General features: G+C 38.6%; 1 protein-coding gene across 7 annotated transcripts in view; it reads left to right on the top strand.

Annotated features, from left to right (window-relative positions):
• CCSER2 (coiled-coil serine rich protein 2) overlaps positions 1 to 23,484 on the top strand; it is a 75,098-nt gene that overhangs the window by 5,635 nt on the left and 45,979 nt on the right. For 4 of the 7 annotated variants that reach the window (XM_075423038.1, XM_075423039.1, XM_075423042.1 and 1 more), the window contains 2 exons: positions 7,922 to 9,389; positions 10,309 to 10,511. In XM_075423038.1, the coding sequence (XP_075279153.1) occupies positions 7,961 to 9,389; positions 10,309 to 10,511 (1,632 nt within the window). In that variant the 5' untranslated portion in view covers positions 7,922 to 7,960. The remainder of the gene's footprint in view (positions 1 to 7,921; positions 9,390 to 10,308; positions 10,512 to 23,484) is intronic. The other 3 variants (XM_075423040.1, XM_075423044.1, XM_075423043.1) reach the window with 1 other exon arrangement.

The raw sequence follows: 23,484 nt of genomic DNA, 5'->3' as shown, positions 1-23,484 counted from the left end.
AGGAGTGGTGTGTTTGAATCATTTGGTGACGGTAGATAGTTCTGAGGGGGAAAAAGGAGGCTAAAATTTAATTTGCCTTCATGAGATAAAGTGATCTCGGCTTTAAAACTTTTCAGAACAGCAGCTATCTATATCAAATGGGAATGATCAGAGTTTTTTGAACATGTGTGTACACGCATATATACAAAATCATGAATTATCTTCTGGGATAGAAACCTTGCTAAATACAAGCAAGTGTTAAGACAGCACAAGAGAGTAACCTAGATATAGATCTGCTGTATAGTCGCAGTACTTGGGGGGAATAATAATTGAGTAATACGACAGCTTAGTGCTTCTTTCTCTGTAGCCGTATGACTTTGTCTTTAGGTTGCATAGCATTAGATCTCTAAGGCAGACAGATAGCCTAAGTCTTCCTAGTTTGATTTTCCCCTTTCTGTTTATTATCTTTGGAAATTCGGTAACAATTTAAACTGAATGATGTCATCAAAAAATTGACACAAATAAAGGTTGTTTGTATCTCTTCACCAGCAGAGATTTTGAGAACAATGCAGAGTTTGCACTTTTAAGAGCTGTTAAGCCACCCTGCTGAAGAAGCTTGGTCTACATGACTCACTCATGAAGGTTCAATGTGTTGAATTTGTTCTGTTCACAGAAGGCTGTTCCTCCTGTGACATAACAAATGAAGTAATCCACATAATTGAATTCCTTTTAGCAGGGGTGTTTCTGCATTGGAGCTAGGTATATCAGTCATCATTATGTCAATTGTTTCTGCTTCTGATTTATTACAGTGTATCCCATCCACCTCTTACAGTGCTTTGAAAGCTGTTCTTGGGGTCTGCACACTCAATGTAGCCTTTTTATCAGCTGCACCTTGTGATCTCTGGATTTCCAGTGAAAGCCTCACTATATTCTGGGTCTTGTAAGAGTTGGTTATGCAGAGAGTGCGTGGTGCTTATATCTGCAGGCACAGAGCTGACATTGCTAGTTCAGACTGAACAAGGTACGATTGCTGCATTTGGATGAGTGATTGAAAGAGTACAGAAAAGCAAACTTAAGGAAAGCCCAATGTCCATCAGTGTCTGAGCCACCTTTAGTTCTTACTAAAGGCATTTTCCAGGATTTTGACAAAGTCAGAACAGACCTATGTTTTGTCTCTGCTTGATGACTTTTCCCAAGAGGACGCATCGGATGATTGGAAGCTTCAGGGAAGGAGTTGTGCCTCTGCAATGCTTTATTCCACTTGCTAACTCACTGACAACAGTTAGGCTGTCGGCACTAATGCAGAAAAGAATAACTGTCATTGCATTTCACATCTCATTTATGAATCAATTATGATAACCTGTATTAACATTTAAGAGTGCACTATTTCAAGTCTATTTTTTCCTTTTGCAAGCCCTGATAGTCTCTTTCATTGGCAGTACTATATCCCTACCCCCAAGTATCTTCTGTCTTCTGTGTCCTGAAGCTCCTCCTTGGCTGCAGCTGACTAAGCATCTGGACTTTGACTGCACTCTGCCTCATTAGTCATGTTGTAAGAATGCCAAAAATCGGGACAAATGTACCTAATTAAGAAACCTTAGCCAAGGTCTTACTTTTAATTTAAATTGGTGTGACTTTGTTTCAATAAATTCTTAAGGATTTTATGGTATCTCATATTCTGTTTTGTTTCAACCTTTTGGTAAGGTTTGATGTAAAAATTTGAGGGTTAAAGTGCATAGTCTCTATTTTACTAGTATACAAAGTACAAGGGGGCAAACTATTACAAAGCATACATTTCTGGGCAGATAGTATTTATCCCTTTTTTTTTTTCTCCCTTGAGGTGCCTGATGTTCAATGTAAATAGCATTAATGGCAGAGTGAATTGAGAGTGTGGCCCTGAGGGATGTGAATGGAATTTTTGGTTCTGAAAGTATTCTGGTAGCTTTCTTCTATAAAATAGAGCTGCTTTTCCCTGTTTCTTTTTCTCCAGTAAGTGCTTGTGTCCTCTAGCCTTACAAAGCATTAAGAAACTGTATTCTGATGAATAACTACAATGCTTTTAAAGATTGCAAGGAAGGTTGTATCTTCTTGCTGTATTAACTGAAGATACTATTCAATGTTACAAATATGGAAGCCTCAGTCTCTTCAGGATGTCTTTCTTGTTCTTTCCTCCCTTTAGCTCTATTCATTATCATGCTCTATTTGTATTCCTTGACCGAGTGTGTTCTGACCAGCAGTAAATAAAATTCAGCACAACAGCAGCTTGGATAACTGGTTTGCTTGGTGTTTGATAGATCAAACTTTACAAGTGGGTAGAACATCGACATACCTAAGTTTGAGGGAGGAAGAGAAGAAAAGGACTTGCCTCTGAGCTCTCTGAGATCTGGGAACAGAATCTCACAAATTTGAACACAGAACAACGTAATTATTTCAGAGAAACAAAACAACAAGCAGCAAATGTCTTGGAATTTCTCTGCCTTACCTTACGACCGTGGTACCTTCAAAAGGCAGACTGTCAGGGATGCTAGCACTAATAGCTGTGCTGTTCGGATATAGTAAAGGGAGACACTAAAATTCACGGGTGCCTGCGTGAAACATAGCAAATTGATTCAAGAACAGCAATGTTTTGGGGAGACTGAAGACAAAAGGAAGGAAAGCTTGGATAATTTTACTGCAGACCTGATAAACCTTATTGGATCTTGGAGTTGAGAGAAGGCTTTTTTGATTGAGCTGGAGCCAGTTTGTGCAGGGTAAACAGCACAAAAGAGGATGGGACAGTTGTAAATACTCAGAAGTTCAGCTTTGAAGCCATCAGAATTTCTAGCTGTGTTCTGATTCAGTTTAATTCATACAACATGCACGATTTCCTCAGCATTGATTGTCTTTAATTCCTCAGGGCTTGTCCTGCTCAGAGCAGGTATTTGCTGGCTAGATCTCCAGCCGGTTTCTTTCATTCTGTTCAGCTCCCATGGTCCTCTTCAAGCTGGAAAGTGACTTGCAACCATGCTACCCATCATGCAGTGTTTCTAAGTACTTGCTAAAGAAGCCTTTTTTTTCACTTACGTCATCCAGCACTTCCCTACGGTGGTGGAAATAAGATATTTTCACATAACTGCCCTAATGCATTTCTAATTAAAGAAAAATAGTTCTTAAGTTATGCTTCAGTTTCACCACATATCAGTGGTAAAAAGATCTGCATTCTGTGAGTCCTGAGTAGTAAAATAAGTAAATAGAAGCTGTGGTGCTAAAATCCAGAGGTGTACAGAGGTTGTTTTTATAAGCCACGCACAGTGGACAGAGGTGAAGTACACATGCACTTACATTCTCAAAGGCCATGTTGTATATTGAGTGAGATTCAGCAGATGGTATCCAGAAGTAAACTACAGTCTTTCTCAAGTTGGCAGGTTTGTATCTTTTGTGTTTTGTGTGGAGGGCATCTTAGTTACAGTGAGAATTGGTGGGAAATTAGGAGCCGCTGACTTGAAGCATATCTGTAGCACCTTGAAGAGCTGGTCTTGTGTCTCAGGTTTCCACAGGGCTCTCCTGTGAGAAATGTGGTGCAGCAAACAGAATATAATTGTTTCTTAAGGCAGTAGATTGTGCCTGCCTCAAGCCATCCATTCGTTGTCTGCTGTTTGCCCTTCGGTTCCCAAGGGTATGCCTCACTCCTCTTCTGTACTGCTCGGGCAGCAGTTAACAGCTCTTTCTCTGCCCTCGTGTAATGCTGTGGCTGAGTAAGCTTTTCACTAGAGGAGAGAATTTAAGTTACTATAGAAGGAATGTTCTCACCTTCCTGTCCATGCTGTTTGTATACTAGAAACTTGCTTTTGTTTTCTAGGAGAAAGAAAGAACGTCCCTAGAGGTTTTAGCACCGTAGAGTTGGCAAGATAAATGTACATGAATGTTGGTAACCTGCTGCTTCAGATCACTTGTCACTGAGCCAAACAAGTAGAATTAGATGCTATCTTAATTCGTAGGGCTTCTGTGGAATAGGAGTACAAGGTCTGGCTTGGCAAACCTGGTCATTAAACTTCATTGGCTTCAGTGACATCCAGCACGTGATGGCAGAAATATGAATAATTCCTTTGTTCATAGAGCTTCATAGCAGTTGTTCTGTCAGTCTGCCCACACCAAATACTAATAAAATTGCCTGATTAATAATTGGTGTTTGCAGATGTATGAACACTGATGGACATAATGTTGTGTACTGCTGTGGCTGCCAGCTTGTTACAGACCTACAGGAAAGTACCATTTTTGTTATCCAGAAGCAGCAAGGAGGTGTTGAGTACTTTCATTTTTCAGCACAATCCTGTAACAGAAACTTATGTTTATCTCTGCCTCAAGAAAAAAATTCTTCACACTGCGAAGCAAGTTGCTCTAAGAAAAGCATCTTAAGTTAGCTACTCAGTATTTCTATTTCTTATTTTGGTGGTCTTAAAGTTGAGAAGAAGAATGAAACATACATCTGAAACTGCTGGTGTAGCAGTAGCTCAGCAGAATTGCTCTGGTCTGCTGGACATGTTTCATCTGGCAGCTGTTTATTCCACACTGGGATGATAGTAGGAGGGGAGTTTGGTCCTACTCAGAGTAAGCTGTCTGTAACTTGAAAATGCTAGTAGCTCTCTGATGGCATGGATCATAGGGATCACAGTATTTTAAAGGTGCCCAGACATTGCAGTGTATGAACCTTAAGCTGTCCTCTGCTATAATAATCATCCACAAGGCATAAGGTGGTGTCTCAGGTGCAAAACCAAACTTTGCTGAGAGGCTAGTTTATAGGCAAGTGTCTTCCTGCTGTTGCTGAAACAGACTGTGAATGAAGTAAAAGTGAATGTTGTGGTTGCTAGTTGAGTTGGAGGATCTTGTCTCCGTGTAAATAATCCAATACAGAAAGCACAAAGGAGAGTGAGGATGAATATCCTTTTGCTTATCACCAGGATCTTGAGTATCCTTGAAGGTAAGGATGTAGCAGCTTTTCAGTTAATTCAGATTATACTTCAGAGAGGGTTTGTAAGTTTTAATTCCTTTTCCCTGGATCATTATGTAAGACTAGGCTCTTTATAATTAGTTTAATTCCCGATTAGGCTTGTGTGCACCAGATAATGTATTTCCCAAGGCAAAGCATGTAAGGCTACTTTGCCCAAATGTCTGTTTTAAAAAATCTAAAGATTGCAGAAGTCTAAAAATACTTATAATTTCTTTCCAATACAGAAGAATATGACTTAAACTATTGAATAGGAGTTTCATGGGATGCAGAAATCATACTATAACTTGCAGGTACTATGCTTCTTGATAAGGGAATTTCAATTTTAGGGTAGCATTATTTCCAGTAGTAAATATATGTCAAGATTAAGGATGTTCATGAGAAGATTTTCCATTTTCTGGGAAAAGTAACATCTGCCAAATGTGATGCTGGTAAGCTGGCTTTTTTTGATGGCATTATGTTTCAACCAAATGCAACCTAAAATTGAAAAGGTAACACAGTAGTTACAGTTATGTAGTTAACAAAACAGAGGCAAATGTTGATTGTAGGCAATCTTATAATTTAATTATCTGAAGTGCTTTAAGCAATCAGAGTTTTCTTAAAGATGTTATTTTGCCTTTCCCTCATTAAGGGTAAATGAGCAAGCACCCTTCCTAGAGAACTGAAAGGTGGTCTTTTCAAGTTTAATTTGCAGCACTTGGTGGAGGATTAATGTCATTAAATGACCTCATTTAAATTTTTTAGTCACCTAAGAGATGGTAGACAGATGTGAAAAGGGAATTATCCATAAAGCATGAAAGTTAAATTAGCAGCTTTCTTATTTAACTGTTTTAATTTGGAAAATTTAATTACAAGACTTGAGCCTTTTTGTTAGTTGGGATATCTTTTGGTGCATGGGTAGTGTGATGCTTGCTGTCACTGAATGCATCATGATGTTACAGGCCATGTTTTATTCATGGAGTTATTTAAAAAAAAAGGTGTACTTTATTGCCTTTACTATTTATATTTGACATGAAGTAAGTATATTTGAGGTTGACATTTGATATTAATGCACAGTGATTTTTTCATTTGCAAGGTATACAGGTATAGTGTAGGCAAGTTTCTTTTTTATGGATACAGATACATGAACGATAGGCCGTGAGTGCTTTTCCTAACAGGTGAGGTTGGTCATAGTGTTTTTGAGAATGTCTAGTAATAGACACCTAAATCCACATACAGGCACATATTATGCATAATGAATTAAATGTTTTGCTGTTGCCAAGGGGAAATACTTGTGTGCTTCTTTGTATGCCTAGGTGAAGGTTATGTCTCCAGTGTGCAAGAGTTCACTTAGTATTTGAAAACTCTGGATTTGTGTGTTTCTAAACAGAAATGCGCTCTACCAATTGTAGGATGTGGATTCTGGTATTTTCACTAGGTTAGGTAGCCCTAAAAGCCATGTCTCTGAGTATCTTTCTCTTTGTATCTTTTAATGTAGATCTACTTCCAGAAGTACAGCTCTGGGGCATCCTATTCATTTACAAAATCCTAAGGGTACTTCAGTTTGCATAAATTTAATGCAACTTTGATTTTATCTTAAGTGTTTCTTAGTGAGGTTTTGCAGCTTGGGGAGTGACTCACTTTCAGCTAATGCTTGCTGTGGTTATCCAAGATATTTCCTGCACCTTGAAAAAGTATATGTTTACTTGCTGTGTGTTCATTCTTGTTGTGATTGCCATGGTTTAAAAATTTTCATGGGTTTTTTCAGTCCTGCCAGCTGTGTATAGGTCTGAAAAGAGGAACACGGATAATAGTTTCAGGGAATAACATATGTGAATGACTGAAATTCTGTGTCTTGACACCATTGTAAGACCAGCAGGTGGAACTGACGAAAACATAAAAAAATCCAGGCTAGCAAAAGCAAGATAGCCTTTTACGACTGTCTTGGAAAAAAAAAGAAACCTGGTCCTGCAAATACAGAATTTAACACTAGACTAAACCTTGTCTTAAGATGCAGCATTGAATATTGGAGATTTCTCAAGGCCTTATTGTCTGAACTGCAGGTCTTTAATAATAGCGTGTAGACAAGTTGTTCATATTGTACAGCCAGGAAAAAAACAGAGTAGATGCTGCACAGACGGGTGATACAGACATAATTGTCCAAATAGTAGGATGAAGGTGTGGAAGACACAAAGCAATGTATCAAAGCAAGGAGATCGGAATTCTTAAGGCAAAAAGTCATGAGGCAGATAGGTCTGTAAAGCAAATATGGCTTTATAAAAGAAGTGTGATATATAGTAGACCAAAATGACATAACTAAAATTCAGATACAATAAATCTTTAGAAAGACTGTAGTGGAGTCTCCTGTACTGCAAATCAGGTGACTGGGACAGAAAATCAAGATATAAGGGAATGCATGAATGCTTTAATTACCTTTTTATCTCATATCTTTGTAGCTAGGGTTATGTGTTCATGTATCACTGCACAGAAGTAAAATTTTGAATTCGGTTACTACCCCTGACCTTTTATCAAAAAATTAGTTTTTTAGTCAGATTTTAGGTTATAGTTTTTGCAGTTTTACAGTGCTGACCACAGGTTTGTGCTGTGTTCAGTGTGTGGGTTTAATAATTGTAAAACAGTTAAATAATTCAGTTTCTTCAAAATAGGTAAATGGAAAGAAAATCCAACCCTTTTTTAAGCTTATTTTACAGATCTCAAAAGGAAGGAGAAACAAAAAAAGGCAGTTTATCTGGGGAACAGAATTTGGGGGAGGGAAATATGCCCTGAATAACACATTTCTGCCAAATAACTGCTGGTGACTGGTGTTTCTCTGCAGTTCATAAAATTTGTGTGAGTTACTTTGTCTTATCATGGTATAGTTAGGCACGGGAATGTAGTAAACATAGATGCAAAGTATATAAAATTGTGTTGATTAGTGTGTGGTTGATTCAGATCTAATATATTCTTTCTTATCTTTAGATTCAAGCACCCTATAAGGACAAATGTACCCAATAGCTCATGGAAGAAAAAAATCAAATCAGGACATCCTTGGTTTCCAGGCTACCGAAATACGGAACGAAAACTTTAGGAAGTGTCTTGCAACCTGTGCCAAATGGGGCGGCTGTTGGTTTAGCAGGAAATAATGGTGGCAAAAATTTTGGCAAGCACAATGGCACTGCTCACATGTCTTCCTTTTCTTTCAACTGGAAAAAATCAAATAAATATCAACTTCATGGTCAAAATGGGAGAGAGACCAACTCTAAACATAACTGTAATGAAAAACTAATCGATTCTGAAAAGTATTCTCAATCTCAAGGAGCATTGGGTAATGATGTGCTCAGGGTGGGTTTAAAAAGTAGTGTTTCGGTTGCATCAAAAGCAGCGAAGCAAACCAATATGTTTGTATCTTCTACTGAGGAATTAAACCCAAAGTCTTTGCCTGGACTCTCTAGTTCAGCAAAATTCGCCAAAGGTACCCTGTCAGGAACGACCTCATATTCTGGGCTCAGTGCTCCAAAATCACATTTAAATGGATTTTATGGAAATAGGCCGGTGGTAGGTTTGCAGAGACCTAGAGCTAATTCCAGTGCTACAAGGACAAGTTCAGGAGAAAGCCTGGCGCAATCTGCAGACGGTAGCAAGGCTTTTTCCTGTGAAAAAATGGTAAGATCACAAAGTTTTTCACATTCCATTCAGAATTCTTTCCTTCCCACTGCATCTTTAACCAGGTCACATTCCTTTAATAAAGCTGTGGATCTTACAAGGCCTTATCATAGTCAAAATCTAGCTGCCAGGACATCTCAGAGGTCGACTTTGTTGTCAAGAAATGCATGTCAGTTGGATGTACCAAATGGCAATGAACCGATGAAGTATGGATTTGGCAGGCCCTACTCTAGTATGTCGACTCCTTGTTCAAAGAAGCCCGCACTGTCAAACGGGTCTGGGTCAGCACCTTCGTTTGGATACAGATTAAGTCGGCCTTCTCTGCTGAAGCCTACCAGGCAGCGATTTGCTGGAAATATTGTTGTGGATGGCAGCAAAAGTACGACTTCTGACACGTGCATTGTAGAGAGCTCTCAAATTTCAACAAATATTAATAGAGCAATTGAGAAAAACAGTATTATAGAGAGCAGCGCTCAAAGAACAGAATCTGATGAGGGCCTGCATGAAAGTATAGGGTCAAAAGTCATGTGCATGAGCGATGATGGAGATGAAATATCGATATCTTCTTTGTCATCCTCTGAAAAAAACGATTTGAGTGAAGACTTCAGTGATGATTTCATAGACATAGAAGTCCCAAACAGAACTATACAAATACAGCAAAAGGAGAGCTGCCTTCAAGAGTTAGAGCATGGGAGCATAAAGTCCATCGAGCCATTCACTTCTCTCAAGGAAAGTGGAGGATCTTGCTGTAATGCTGATGACTGGCTTGATATAAATGTGTCTGGTAAATACTTTGATATGTTCTGTTTGAAATTTTAGGTACTAAATCAAGATTCTGTAACTGTAATTAGTTTGTTTTACATAATTACCCATTGCTTGTGAATTGTTTCAAAATGGAACTTGGCTCTATGCTAGCCAGTTTGTTTTCTTACAGTGCTTTTTCTTCATGATAGTTGTCTTTCCCAGGCATGAATTTGAAAAGCTCTTTTTCTTCAGGATAAGAATGAATGATACCTCCTTTAACCATGCTTGTGGTAGGGTTGTGGGATTCCTCATATCCTTGCCTTGCCATTCATTTTTCTGGACTGGTGATCTTTTAAGAAATTCTCTTTCCCTGTGCCCCCTCCCACCTGCTTCTGTAGGCAGAGAACAGCTGTAACCACTCCGAAGTAGTGGAAATAAATGCAGGGCGTCCAGTTAAATCAGTTAAATTATAAATATGAATGTCACTGTTTTTTGTGTTGTTTTTTTTCCAGAGGTGTGCTATATTAATTCTTTAAAAAATAGTTGAAGACACAGGAGATGTTTTTTATAAGCCATGTTTTCAAGTCTCTAATGGGCTTCTTAAAGTACATGCTTGTTATGAGAGAATTTATAGCTGAAAGATCACATCCAAAGGATCCACCTTCTGATATGTTAAAAAGATACAGAATCCTAGAAAGTAGCTTTCATGATGAGTGAATTAGTGCAGTGTAAAAGGCTAACAAATGTGTAGGTTGGAAGGATACCCGGTTGTAGTTTCCAAACCAGCTTGAGCTTTTTTCCCCTCTAGGATGAGTGAACAATACTGTAGAATGCTTTCAGGTATTTCTGTTACAGTACTGTTTAATAAAAGTTTAATGCACCAATAATACACACCTTAATTTTTATATTTGCCATACTGGATTGTTTTTGAAATCTTGACTGTTCCTGTTTTCTTTAAGCAGTGGATGACAACAGTGAAAGCACAAAGCATACTGCCGAGAATGTCACTTCTCCAGAGATGAATTACAGAGCTGGGTCCTCTTTTGAGCTTTCTCCATCTGACAGCTCTGATGGCACGTACATGTGGGATGAAGAAGGACTGGAACCTATTGGAAGTGTCCATCCATGTGGAAGTTATGAATCTTCAGAAATGAACAGCATAGTATGTATTTATATGCATAACTTGCCTAATTGTAGTGTTTTGAGTTTATTGCCTAGTAAGTATATTTTAAAAGCACAATTAGTATATTTTTTTTACTTGATAATTGTTTCCTCTTTCCTCTGTAGCTGACAGTTTTTTGAAAGTTCTTGTTTAGGAACTCGTGTTTCTGGACAGGTGACTTTGATTAGCCTGATTACATACATTTTTTCTTCCTTTTTCTCAAGTCAGGATGGAACATATCCTTCCTTATGCAGTCTCATGGTAGTGCTCACAAAGAATAAAGGAATCAATTTCTGCAAATGATAGGTTAAATATCTCCTACCAATCTCTAAACCTAGGAGTGAAAGAGCAAGAAAATAGCTATTGTCTATCTGACTTCTTCATTGAATGGTTTGGGTGGGAAGGGACCTTTAAAGGTCATCTAGTCGGACACACCTGCAGTGAGCAGGGCCCTCTTCAACTGGATCAGGTTGCTGAGAGCCCTGTCCAGCCTGACCTGCAATGTTCCCAGGGATGGGACATCTACCACCTCTCTGGGCAACCTATGCCAGTGTTTCACCACCCTCATCGCAAAAATTTTGTCCTTATATCAAGTCTTAATCTACCCTCTTTTAGTTTAAAACCATTACCTCATGTCGTATTGCAACAGGTCCTGCTAAAAAGTTTGTCCCTATCTTTCTTATAAACCCCGTTTAAGCACTGAAAGGGTGCAGTAAGGTCTCCTGGACTCTTCTCTAGGCTGAACAGCCCCAACTCTTTCAGCCTTTCCTCACAGGAGAGGTGTTCCAGCCCTCTGATCATTTTTGTGGCCTCCTCTGGACCTGCTCAAACAAGTCCATGTCTTTCCTGTGCTGAGGGCTCCAGAGCTGGATGCAGGACTCCCAGTGGGGTCTCACCAGAGCGGAGGAGAGGGGCAGAATCCCCTCCCTTGACCTGCTGGCCACACTGCTTTGAATGCAGCCCAGGATACGGTTGGCTTTCTGGGCTGCAAGCACACATCGCTTGGTCATGTCCAGCTTTTCATCCACCAGTACCCCCGAGTCCTTCTTGGCAGGGCTGTGCTCAATCCCTTCATCCCCCAGGCTGCATTGATACCAGGGGTTGCCCTAACCCAGATTCAGGACCCTGCACTTGGCCTTATTGAACCTCATGATGTTCATGCAGGCTCACTTCTCTAGCTTGTCCGGGTCCCTCTGGATGGCATCCCGTCCCTCAGGTGTTTCAACCACACCACTCAGCCTGGTGTCATCTGCAAACTTGCTGAGGGTGCACTTGATCCTGCTGTCTAGGTCATTGATGAAGATATGAAACAGTGCTGGTCCCCATACGGACCCCTGAGGAACACCACTTGTCACCAGTCTCCATCTGGATATTGAGCCATTGACCACTACCTTCTGGATGTGACCATCCAACTAATTCCTCATCCACTGAACAGTCCACCCATCAAATCCATCTCTCTCCAATTTACAGAGAAGGATGTTGTGGGGGACCGTGTTAAAGGCCTCACAGAAGTCCAGACAGATGACATCTGTAGCTCTTCCATTGTTCATTGATGTAGTCAGTCCATCATAGAAGGCCACCACTTGGTTGGTCAGGCAGGACTTGCCCTTGGTGAAGTCATGCTGGCTGTCTCGAATCACCTCTCTGTCTTTCATGTGCCTTAACATAGCTCCTAGGCAAGCTTCTGTTCCATGATCTTCCCAGGCACAGAGGTGAGACTGACAGGTCAGTAGTACCCACGGTCCTCATCTACCTCTTTTTAAAAATGGGTGCAATGTTTCCCTTTTTCCAGTCACCAGGGACTTCCCCTGACTGCCATGACTTCTCAAATATTGTGGAGACTGGCTTGGTAACTACATCAGCCAATTCCCTCAGGACTCTGGGACACATCTTGTCAGGCCCCATAGACTTCCGTATGTTCAGGTTCCTCAGGTGGTCACGAACCTGATCTTCTCTTGCAGTGGGAGGGACTTTGCTCCCCCAGTCCCTGTCATGGAGCCCATCCACTGGAGAGGTGTGGGAAGAGAGGCTGCTAGTGAAGACTGAGGCAAAAAAGTTCTTGGCTACCTCGGCCTTGTCCTGGTCCGTTGTCACCAGTTTGCCAGGGTTGCTCATCGGGGCGGGTGTGTGTACGCTTTCTTTGACCTTCCTTTTCTGTCTGACATACCTGTAGAAGCCCTGCTTATTATTTTTTGTGTCGCTTGCCAAGTTCAGCTTCAGCCATCTTGTTTCTATATTGTATATATATAGGACCCTTTCGAACTGAAGTTTATTTTAATTTCTCGGTTTGTTCAAGCATGGAATCTTTAGGTGGATACCTGACTGTGGCTCACTGTGGCAGGATTTTTGTATGTCTCAAATGTGATACACAAGATACATAACAACCTTGTTCTTATTGCTGAGCTTACGACTGATCTGCAAGAAACATCATTTGATCTAAAGAATGGCTGGAGAGATGTTGCAGTGCTGTGACCCTCCAGCTGAGGTCAGGGAGCCAGCCTTGGCATTTCAGTGGACTGGAGGAAAATGCTGTCTGTCTGTCCTTCATCCGTTTTCCCTCTTCGTATTCATTTATCCGAACACTCTTCTGAATTAAGCAGCTCAGATTTTATTAATATGGTACTAGCAGTCAGAACTTGTAATAAAAAGCGTTTGGTATAATCAATGTGTTATGCTTTACATGTTTCAAATGTATTAAATACTGTATCACCCCTGCTAATTTAGTGATGTAGGTACTAGTTTTGGACTTGGACGGGGTTTGTGGCACCTATTCAAACTTTGATTTGTAATTTTAGTAGGGTTGTCCACTGTAGCACAAGAGCAGAACAGCAGAGGTTTCCCCTGAAAATTGGGCACAGCTGTATAATTAAGTTTTTATGTGTAACTATATACAAATTCCTGATGTATTTTCAGCTGCTTGGGGTGTTGTTTGCTTTATGTCTTAAATTAGGATGTTGGGATGTAGTACTTGAGTTTAGAAATGATTATTAACTTTTCATGGTATTTGTGGCCAGCTTGGAAAAGCGTTTTTGACGCTTTTTCAGTATGAGCTTTGTAGATTTATTCATGTTTATAGGGGACAAAAGAGTTTAATGTAGGCCACTGAACAACAAACGCCCTTTTCCCTGGACACATGCATGCACATGCCAGGAAAAAAGGGATTTTTTTAATATAGATATTTTTGATACATACAGTGTAATTTATGAAACAAATGAAAGACACTACTTTCCCATGCTTTTGGACTGTGTATCTAGGTGTTTGATACATGTGACCTCTATGCATTAATTGATACATGTGTATGAATTGATAGTCAGTCAATGTTCTGATTGACAGAAGCTGTTGCAAGCCTTGTGGAGCAGAAGTACATTAGAAGCTTTTGATATTTTTGTTCACTATTTTGGTTTATTTCTTCCGTTATTGAAAGGAAATAGCTTTTAGAGAGGCATTAAGAATGGAAGAATGAACTTACTAGATTCTGAGGAAGTGGAGAAAGGAGGAGGTTGTAAGGTTGTTGAATATACGAAGTCATGTGGTTTTTTCCACCCATTTTGACTTTTATTCTGTTAGTGCTGTTCCAGAATTACAGTGCTTACTGTACTGTGAATTTTTATCTTAAATGAGAGAAACATCAATAATACATCTTTTATTTTTACAAGGCAGAAATGTATTTTCAGTCAGCTTGGTTTTTGAGGGGGGATCGTAGCTCTGAACCGTTAGTTGAATTGCTTTTTCGTGGTGTTTGGGTTTTTTGTTGGGTTTCTGTTCCCTCGTGTTTGTTGGTTTTGTTAGAAAGCACAATATATTTGATTTCTTTAGCCTAAAAATGAAACACTGATCATTTTTAATCAGAAGATGCAGAAGAATTTCTGATAGTTTTTTCACTACTTCTAAAGAATTATGTTCTTGGGTAGGTTAATGTAAGCTTTTGTTCCATGTTTTTCCTTTCCTCTGCAGGCAATGAGTATAAAGACAGGTTAAAAAAAAATAGAACTGAAGGCGTTGAGAATAATTATTGCGATTAGTCAGCACATCACATGTTTTGATTGCTGGGAGATACGTGATCAAATTATGTGGTTTCTATCCTCTAGTGTGGTGAGGGTAAAAGCAGTTAATATCTGTTTGTCTAAATCTAATTTACATGAGTCAGATTTAAGAATTCTGAGTGCTTGAGCTAATAGGGGCCTGACTGCCCCTTGGAATGACTATTTCCAGGGAAATCTCCAAAGCAGATAGTTGGTTCTGGAGTTTCTGTGGCATCAGACTGGGGTGAGTAGAAGCAATGTAACTGAATAACAATTCAGGTAATTAGATGGTGATTGGTAGTGTTTAGTGCAAAATTCACATTCGTAATTTCCATCTCGCTGTTGTATTGTTAGTCTTTTAAGCTGTATCATCCATAGTATCAGCAAATATTAAATGCTTTTCCTGATTTTTCTCTATAGATGGCAGTGCAGCTTTTATTGGGTAACCTTAGATTAGAAGTGTTTTGATAATCTTTGAAAAAGGAACTTTTGCAGAGGGAATTTTAACTAGGCTTCTGGAATGGCAACCAGAATAGGAAGACAGTGGAAGGAGTTTGGCTACTTAATCTTTTTGTTCCTTTTTTGGGAGGAGAAAAGCAGGTATCTTTGCTATTCTCAGTAGAGCTTGGTTTTAAGGACATAGAGGGGGAAAAAATAAAAGAAATTTGCCCTCTGTTAGGACAGTCCTTCTGTTCTTCACTGACTGAGCCAATCACTATGGATAAAACATGCAATCCAGTGTTGGAGGTTTAGAAGCTATACAAATCTAAATAACCTCTCATAAGACAGTGCCATGGGGACCTACAGCTAAGTAGGACATACATGAGTTTTTTGAGACTTTCTGAGGATGAAAACGTTTTTATTCTCTAATTGTGTAACAGAAAAAAAAATTATTCCACTACCCCTGCTTTTGTTTCATTTCCAGTTTTGAAGGCAACAAATCAATTGATTAACATTCTAAGAATTGAACTCCTTTCCAGTTTTTAAGCATTCATTTCATTGGTATTTCTTGTACTCCCTTCAATAACTGGTGTTTGCTGCTGAGCACCAAGTCACTGATCCTGCTTCTGCTGTTCTGTGTGAGACGATGATGGATGCTTAGCAGAGCAGTTGTGATGGCTCTGTGAATTAGCAACATAGACAGTATTTGTCTATGTGTATTCTCACTTGAAGTCTAGCTGTACTGTTTGTGCCAGCTACCTACTTTAACACGTAGCTGCTTTACTGTTTCAGGGCAGAATGCTGCTTAGAAATGTGAGGTACAAATTCTGCTGTGCTTTGTTTGTGGGGTTGTTTGTTTTTGTGTGTTTTTTTTAATCTAGGCTTTAATCAATTCTGTTGCTAGCTAACTTTAGGTCAGGGACCAAGTTAAGGGTTATAATTAAAATGTCTCATTGTTTCACTGCCAGTGACTGAGTAGTTATAAATGAAGCTTAGATTACAATTATTTAAAAAAGAAAAAAAGCCTTGCAAACAAGATTAGGAGTTAGATAACAGAAAGAAAGGAAGAAAAACAGACAACCAAACAACAAACCTTAATGTGGATCTACACATTTGCTGTGTCTGTAAGTTTGAATTGTGTTCATGATTATGATGTGTCTTCATTGAACCAAAAAAACTTCACAGAGCCAAGCTGAAACCAAGATTTTTAAAGTTCTTAGTTCCTACAGATGAATTTGGTTTCATTAGAGGAGGAGACTGTATTAGTATTTTGTTTGCTTGTGCCTACTCGGTTAGCAGCTGGAAGGGTTGCTGTTCCCCAAGTAGAAGTCTGGTGGTTATGCATCTGAAGGACTGAATGTCTGATTTCCACAACGATCTTTGAAATAGCTTCTTGAAACTGAAGTCATTTTACTTCAGAGTGCAGGAAACATACATGTGTGGTTTTCCCATTTCTTGGAATGAGAACTTGGACTATAGTCAGCAAATCAACCTTGCTGCACTTCTGCTTTCATTAATTTTTGTCTGGAAATGCTCTTCAGCATACATATAAGCAATGTAGCCTAAAACATGATCCACACTGGAGTCACATTGCTCCTTTGCCAAACCGATAACGAAGCACGCTTTTTTCTTTTTTTTTTTTTTTCTGTAGCAAGGTTTGAGCTGTTTTGTTTTCTCCCATCCCTTTTAGTAGTAGACACATAAGAAACAAACTTTAGTGTGTTTGTTCAGAGTGAAGCTTTGAATATGTTTGGGAAGTCAAAGTTCTTATTTACATTAAGAATGGGATAGATAATACAGTTGTTATTGTGTGTATTGTTCTGAGGTATGTGCTTTTTTTAAAGACACTACAATATTCTAGCGCATAGTAGTCTGCAAGAAGTTAAAATTCAAACTGAAAGTACTCCAGTCTTTTGGTTTCTTTCTTTAATAATGTCTAGAGAACAAGTTGTTGTGATGTGTTTGGTTGGGTTTTTTTTAAGCAATTTCATTCAGGACAATAGATTTAGACAGGAAACTTTTATGAGTGTTCTCTGTATTATCGGGTCGTATCAAGACTCTATCTTAGAAAAAGACAAAAGAGATCAAGTCTTTTGAGCTCTTTTTACTGTGGGATCTAATAACAATATGAATGTTTGTGCTATGTTATTTTTTAATGAAATAAATAAAGCCAGTATTTTGGGTGTATACAGAGTGAGCATCAATATAATTATAAGGATATAGGATTATGGAGTAATAATTGAAGTCTGGCTTGAGGAGACAGATGGGCTTTAGCTGCTTTGCTGAGAATTTAATTGCTCTTGGGATGAAATCTGGATCTCGTTGGAATGAATCTGTTTTATCATTTATTGGCGTGGCCAGAACTTTAGCCGGAGTGTGAAATAGTTACACTTTTGTATTCCTCCTAGTTAGTTTTTGAAATCTTTTTTGCTTTGTTGTATTTTTTCATTTTGTGATTGAAATTTGGGAAAATGCAGTTCTGGATTAATTTCTGAGATTGAGCAGAATAGTTTCTGGTTTGAGGCATAGGTACTCACAATGAAATATGCTTAAATATGCTCTACTTCTCAGAGAAAGAGAAAATAAGCTTGCTAAAATAGCATTGTTTAGTTCAATCACTAATTTCTTCCAGACATTTAGTTATTTACAAGTAATTTATTGTTAATTACCTTAAATTTTTTAATAATTTACTTCTGAAAATGACTACAGTAAGCTTTAAATTGCTGGTTTGATTTCTCAAATGAGTAATTTATTATGTGAATTCAGACTTGTGATGTGCGTATTTCTAATACGTTCAGTTCTGTAGAGTGAAGTGTTGGGTAGAAGACAACACCTGCATCTTCCTTTCTTTAGCTGTACATTCTCTTAAGGAGGTTAATGCCAAAGCCATAGTTCTTGTTCTATGAGAGCTGGACTTTTTAAACATTGGACTGTTTTGTTACAGCTGTCATAAAAATACAAATGCAAGTAAGCTTAAAAAGTATGGAATAAAACAGCTATTCAGATATGTAAGGATTGTTTTTAAAGTAGTGTTTGGGAGATTTATGAAGCATGAATCCTTTGGAGGTTACCGTTTTGAGGTAACATATCTCTTTCCCAGTGTTTTTTCTTTTTGATGGAACTATGTAATACTATGAATGAAATTGTTTTGGAAACAGTACAATGCTAGTTCCAAACAGGTAAATGCTGAGTGTCTATACTGTGCTAGCAGCACTATGTAACAGCCATTGCAAGCATTTTCAACACAATCTGAATTAAAAGCAAAGTTTACAGACTTGAACACAATTTAAGCAGTATACTGAAAATGAGTTGCATTCTTATGAAGCTTTTCATAAGAAGCAGTGGTTGATTTATTGAGGCATTCAGTAAAGAGTGTTCAGAAAGTCTTGTGCTTCACTTTCATCAGTTTAACAGGGCATAATGAAGCTAAGCATGTATCTTTTTCTCAACACAGACATTTCTTTTTCTTGCTGTAACTTTCTCAAAAGAGCAGCCTTGAAATAAGCCCTTCAGGTGCAAGCTAGTTACAAGAAGCACACATAAAAAGCAGTTTCCATCTAATGAGATAGTTAAAATTTTATTCTTCTTTCTGCTTTTCATGGTGCAAGTGAAGTGTCTTAAGATTTTAAGATGCTGAAGGTAAATGTAAAAGAAAAGTTTAAAAAAAAGTAACTGGTTTGATATAAAATCTGCATTTTCATATGAAAGAATATGTATACATAGAATTTTGTTATTGAAACAAAGACTCTTATATTTGTTTAGATTTTTGTGGTACCTTTACGTAAGCCATTACTGAAACCCCTAGATTTCCAACATCTGAGGCGGTTTTTCTCCCTGTTTTTGTATTTGCTTTTCTGTCTGCAAGTTGATACTAAATTCCTCCAGTAGCAAAGTTGTTCCAGCCTGGAAAGACTTGAACGCCTTTCAGCTCTTTCCTTTTTTGCCCAATAAGAGACTGAACTAACCGACAGATTGTGTATACTTACTACTGGTATAAAAAATTAGTTCAATGATCTATGACTAACGAGATCCTAACTGCCGATCTGCCACACTTTGTGACCTTGAGTGGGTCTCAGGGAGTCTTATTTGTCTATTTTTAGAATAATGGATGAACTAAAAATGAACAGTAATGCTTGGTGTTATCATCAGTATGTATTACATTATTGAGATATTTGTGGTTCAGCATACAACAAACAAGATGTTTCTCAAAGCAGAGGACAGCATTTAAAAAAAGACACTTGTATTTTTTTTGACAGTCTGTACTCAGATGAACAGTGTTGACTAATTACATGTTGTTCTTTGTTAGAATATATGTCTTTTGGCTAAAAAGAGGTTAACCTAGTACAGAGAATTAATTGTTTTGTGTGCTCCTATGATGATTCCTTAAAGCAGTTTGTGTACTTCAGCTGGGCACTTCCTTAAGAAGGGTCTGAATTTGTTCTATGCCTGAAACCAAAGGATGATTTCACCTCAATGCCATTCGGACTTGAATTTATTATGACATTAATAAATACACACGCTTCTAATTTTGTTTGTGGCTAGATATTTTTTAAAAATCTGTTTATTTGCTAGAGAATTTTGTACAGTGACAACTAATTACATGACTAGATGCCCAGTACTTTATTGAGCGAGTGGGGTTGAAAGGAAGGAGAAGGCATTATTCTTGTGGTAGAACAATATTTAATTAAATATAATGGCTGTAGTCTTGGGGAATCTTGTCGTACCTATATTAGAGTAATTTGAAGTAGCTGGTACTTTTTTGGCACCTGAAGATGCTGCCTAACGAGCCTGTGAGACCTCAGACTTTTCAGTGTTTCTTGCTGCTGCCAAGTTTATCTGGCCACTGTTGTGACATAGCTGGATCACAGAGGAGGAAACTGGGCAATCTCTCCTACAGGTATGTGAATCGATATTAGAATTCGGTAGTTTGTCAGTCTCTCAGACTATGAGACTGTAGTATCAGTGTAGGAGAAGGTAATTTTATCTACCTATTAGCTAGAAAGTATTCCAGCAAACAATGATAAAGGCACTTCAGAAATCATCTGCTGCGGACACGTAGATCTGCACGGGCAATAATTGACATTCTCAGTGGCACATCTGTACAAAACAAAAATCTATCTGTGAACCTCCTGGAAAATTACTAAGAGCAAACCCAGAGGGTGTCAGATACAACACAAATTGCAAAGTATTTCCTTCTGCCTTCCCCTCTCTGCCCAGCATACTGTAGACCATTTTTATGGACAGAGCTGTATAGCACACAGAATCACTAATGTGGAATGGCAGCTCAGAGTTCTAGGTTTTCTGCTTCTGCTCAGAGAGTTTTCATTTGTTGTGTTCATCACCAAAGAAATCCTGTCCTGCAGGACAGACTGAATTATTCATTAGTCCTTCACACTCATACCTGAGAGCCTGACTTTTAGGTTTGTAGGCCAATATTTTTCTTGGCAAGAAGCACTGGAGTAGCCCAGGAAGTCTTCTGTGAGCTTTTAGCTTTTACTGATGCATTCTAGAAAATGGCAAACACCATGTCTGCATTTTGCTTGTGATATTAAAGGATTTCTTGGAAATACATTATCTTAATAAGCTGCCATTTCTGCTTAGGATGTCGGTGTGAAGGAGCTTTGTCTTACTCTGTTTTCTAAAATCTAAAGTGGTTCAGACTTCCTGGTCAGAAATACAGTGATTCTGGGATTGGTATCTAATACAAGATGTCAGCCTTGGAAGATGTTTTTCATTGGCATGCATGTGTGCCACTTACCTGAAGCTGGTGTTGCTGGTAACTTCTGCTGATAAGGTCATGTCCAAGTTTCATGCTCTTTTGTCCCAGTGTCTTCACACCGTGTTCCAGATTGACACAAATGATGCTGACTCACTTGAATTGTACTGTTCTAATTTCATGGTTTTCATTATGTTGATAAAATTGCTTTCATTTTTCCAATATTACAAGTAGAGAAATCTCTGGCATTTGTTCTACATATCCTTAATTTTCAAAAAACTTTCAGCTGTGCCTATTTGGGAAACCATTAGACTTCTTGTTTTTGATTTCAAAGCCTCAGAAGTCAGTGTCACCTTTTTGCATTTAGTCTTCATAATGAACAGTATCCATGAATAGTCTTCATTATTCCATTATTTGTGGACATATTAAATTGGTGGGAGAGCATCCTTGATTAATACATCCACAGTTAAACTTTTGGTATAAAACTGTGCAACTGCTATGTAAAACTCTGTATTATTACTTGTCTTACTGCAGAACTTAGAGTACAAACTTGTTTCAGTATGTTTTGTTAGCAGGGTTCCTCAGCCATACTTTCAGCAGAGTTTGCTGGCAGACCATTTTCTACTCACGGCAGAGAAGGGAAATGTCATCAAAGCAGAGACTGTGGTTTTAGAGGTGCTGTCTTCAGAGTGAAAATAGCCACCGTGTACCCTCCCACCACTGCTCCAGTCGTCAACTTCAGGGCTTAACTATTTCAGCAGTGGGGGGTGCTGAGAAACTGAATTACTGAATGAGATGATGTTTCTGTCTGTCTTGTGTGATGTACATCCCTCTGCTGTCAAATATTAAGAGGATATATGACTATATTACAGTGCACAAACCTCTTGTGATGTTGGTTTGAGAGGCATGACATTTTGTGAACAAGCTTTTATGGCAAATTACCTGCTTTCCTTTGGGATGGGAAGACATACATGCCTTTGAGAGCTGCTTGATTCAGGACTGACAGTAAATCTTCTCATGCTGTTTTGGCTGGCAAAATCATGGCAGGCAACTTCACTTGTACTCCTGTGTTTCATTTGTAGTAGCTGTTAATGACAACTTTGAATTTGTGTGGTGGAGAGTGGGGGAGAAAGCAGCAGCTGATGTAATCGGAAATATGAGAACAAACACTGGTAGAAGCTAGCACTTCTTTTATTGTGTAAGCTGTAGGAGATGGTAACTGCGTATCCAGTGTTACATTTTAATGTGAGTTTATAGCTATTCCTTTTCAGTTTTTTTCTTTATTCTACGAAGTAGCATTACTTTTCAATAACAGCAGGACTTCAGAATTACTCTAGTGTAATTCATCGATCTGTATTGCTGAATTTTTCAGTATTACACATTGTTTTCCTTACTCCTAGGAAATCTTCAAGCCATAGTAAGCAGGTAAACATGTGCCCAAAGATAACAGTAATCTTAACTTTAAAAAATACTCCAATTTTATCAGTATAAACAAGAAAAACTTTTTTTAAAAAAAATATGTGAAGTAAATTGCGACATATCTCTAACCCATCTCACTGGGTTTCTGAACATTTTGCAGATAACTTCATTAAAACCACCTTGGCTGGCACATGGTTTCCTTTTCCTTTTTACCTAAAATTGTGTCCTAAAAAGTTATAGGAGCATTCCAAATTATTTTCTGTTGCGAAGCATCAGAAATTTAGGGGAGGGGCAATGTCTTACATGTGTTGGGGTCAGTTGTTTTTGTAGTACATGCAGCTTTGGTCCCTCTCGATGAGATTGTGTACACCCAATTTCAGCCTTACTGTCCCTGCAGTTCTAAATATGGGATGCACTTTAACTTCTTCATTGCATTCAGGCCAAATTGATACCACCTGCAATGTGCTATCACCTTATAACTCTGATTGTCATCCTCCATGAGACTGGAAATTTAACAAAGAGCCATTTTTCCACATACCAGGTGGCGCGTTGAGAGATTGGTCAAAATGAAATTACTAAAACAGCTGGGAGGTATTTGAGGATTGTTTTGTTTTTAATTATAAACAAGTATATTAAGCTGATGCTATAAGAATAAAAGACATTAATGCTGTATAACAAGTCGTATTCAGATTACCCCAAAAATCTGGCTAGGAAATAATTAAAACTTACTATGCGTGGTAATCTTAATTGATTGCTTGGTAGCAGCCCTGCCGATGGTGTTCCTCTGAATTTTGAGGTTCTAGTTTGGTTCCTTTCTCAGACGGAATTATTTGAAGCGTCCTTATTTTCCTTTAAGCTGAACCACTATTAATACAAGTGCAAGTCAGTGAGGCGAGAATCATTCACAATTAGTTTTGCCAGTTAGGAGTATCTGTAGCAATTACATATTGCTTTATAGTGTAAAATACTCCATTATTTTAGGTGAACTATAAAAGAAGTGCTAAACAACTGATACTGGTAGACTTTTCTCTGAAAACAGATAGAAGCGATGAGCAGAGAGGACTGCTTTTCCTTGGCCTCTGCTATGCCTGTGTTGGTGTTTATGCTGACTGCTGACGGCTTTCAGTTATTGTGCTCGACAGTAAAATGGAAGCTTTCTACTTAAAAGCATCTGCCTATTTAAAAAAAAAAAAAAAAGAGAAAATGTTCTTAAATTTTGCTGGAATTCTGCAGAGAGATGGTCAAAATGCTTCCCCTCCTGTTCAGTTGCTTTTCGGAAGGTTGGTTACTGGGGGCTAGATGGCAGTGGAGGAGCACGGTGTGTGGCCGTGGGGTCCGGCTGCTGCTGCAGGTCTGGAAAGCGCTCTTGCTTATG

The sequence above is a fragment of the Opisthocomus hoazin genome, chromosome 6 (assembly GCF_030867145.1).
Source record: "Opisthocomus hoazin isolate bOpiHoa1 chromosome 6, bOpiHoa1.hap1, whole genome shotgun sequence".
NCBI lineage: Eukaryota > Metazoa > Chordata > Aves > Opisthocomiformes > Opisthocomidae > Opisthocomus > Opisthocomus hoazin.
The sequence above is the reverse complement of the archived record's forward strand: the minus strand, read 5'-3'. Positions and strand labels throughout refer to the sequence as shown.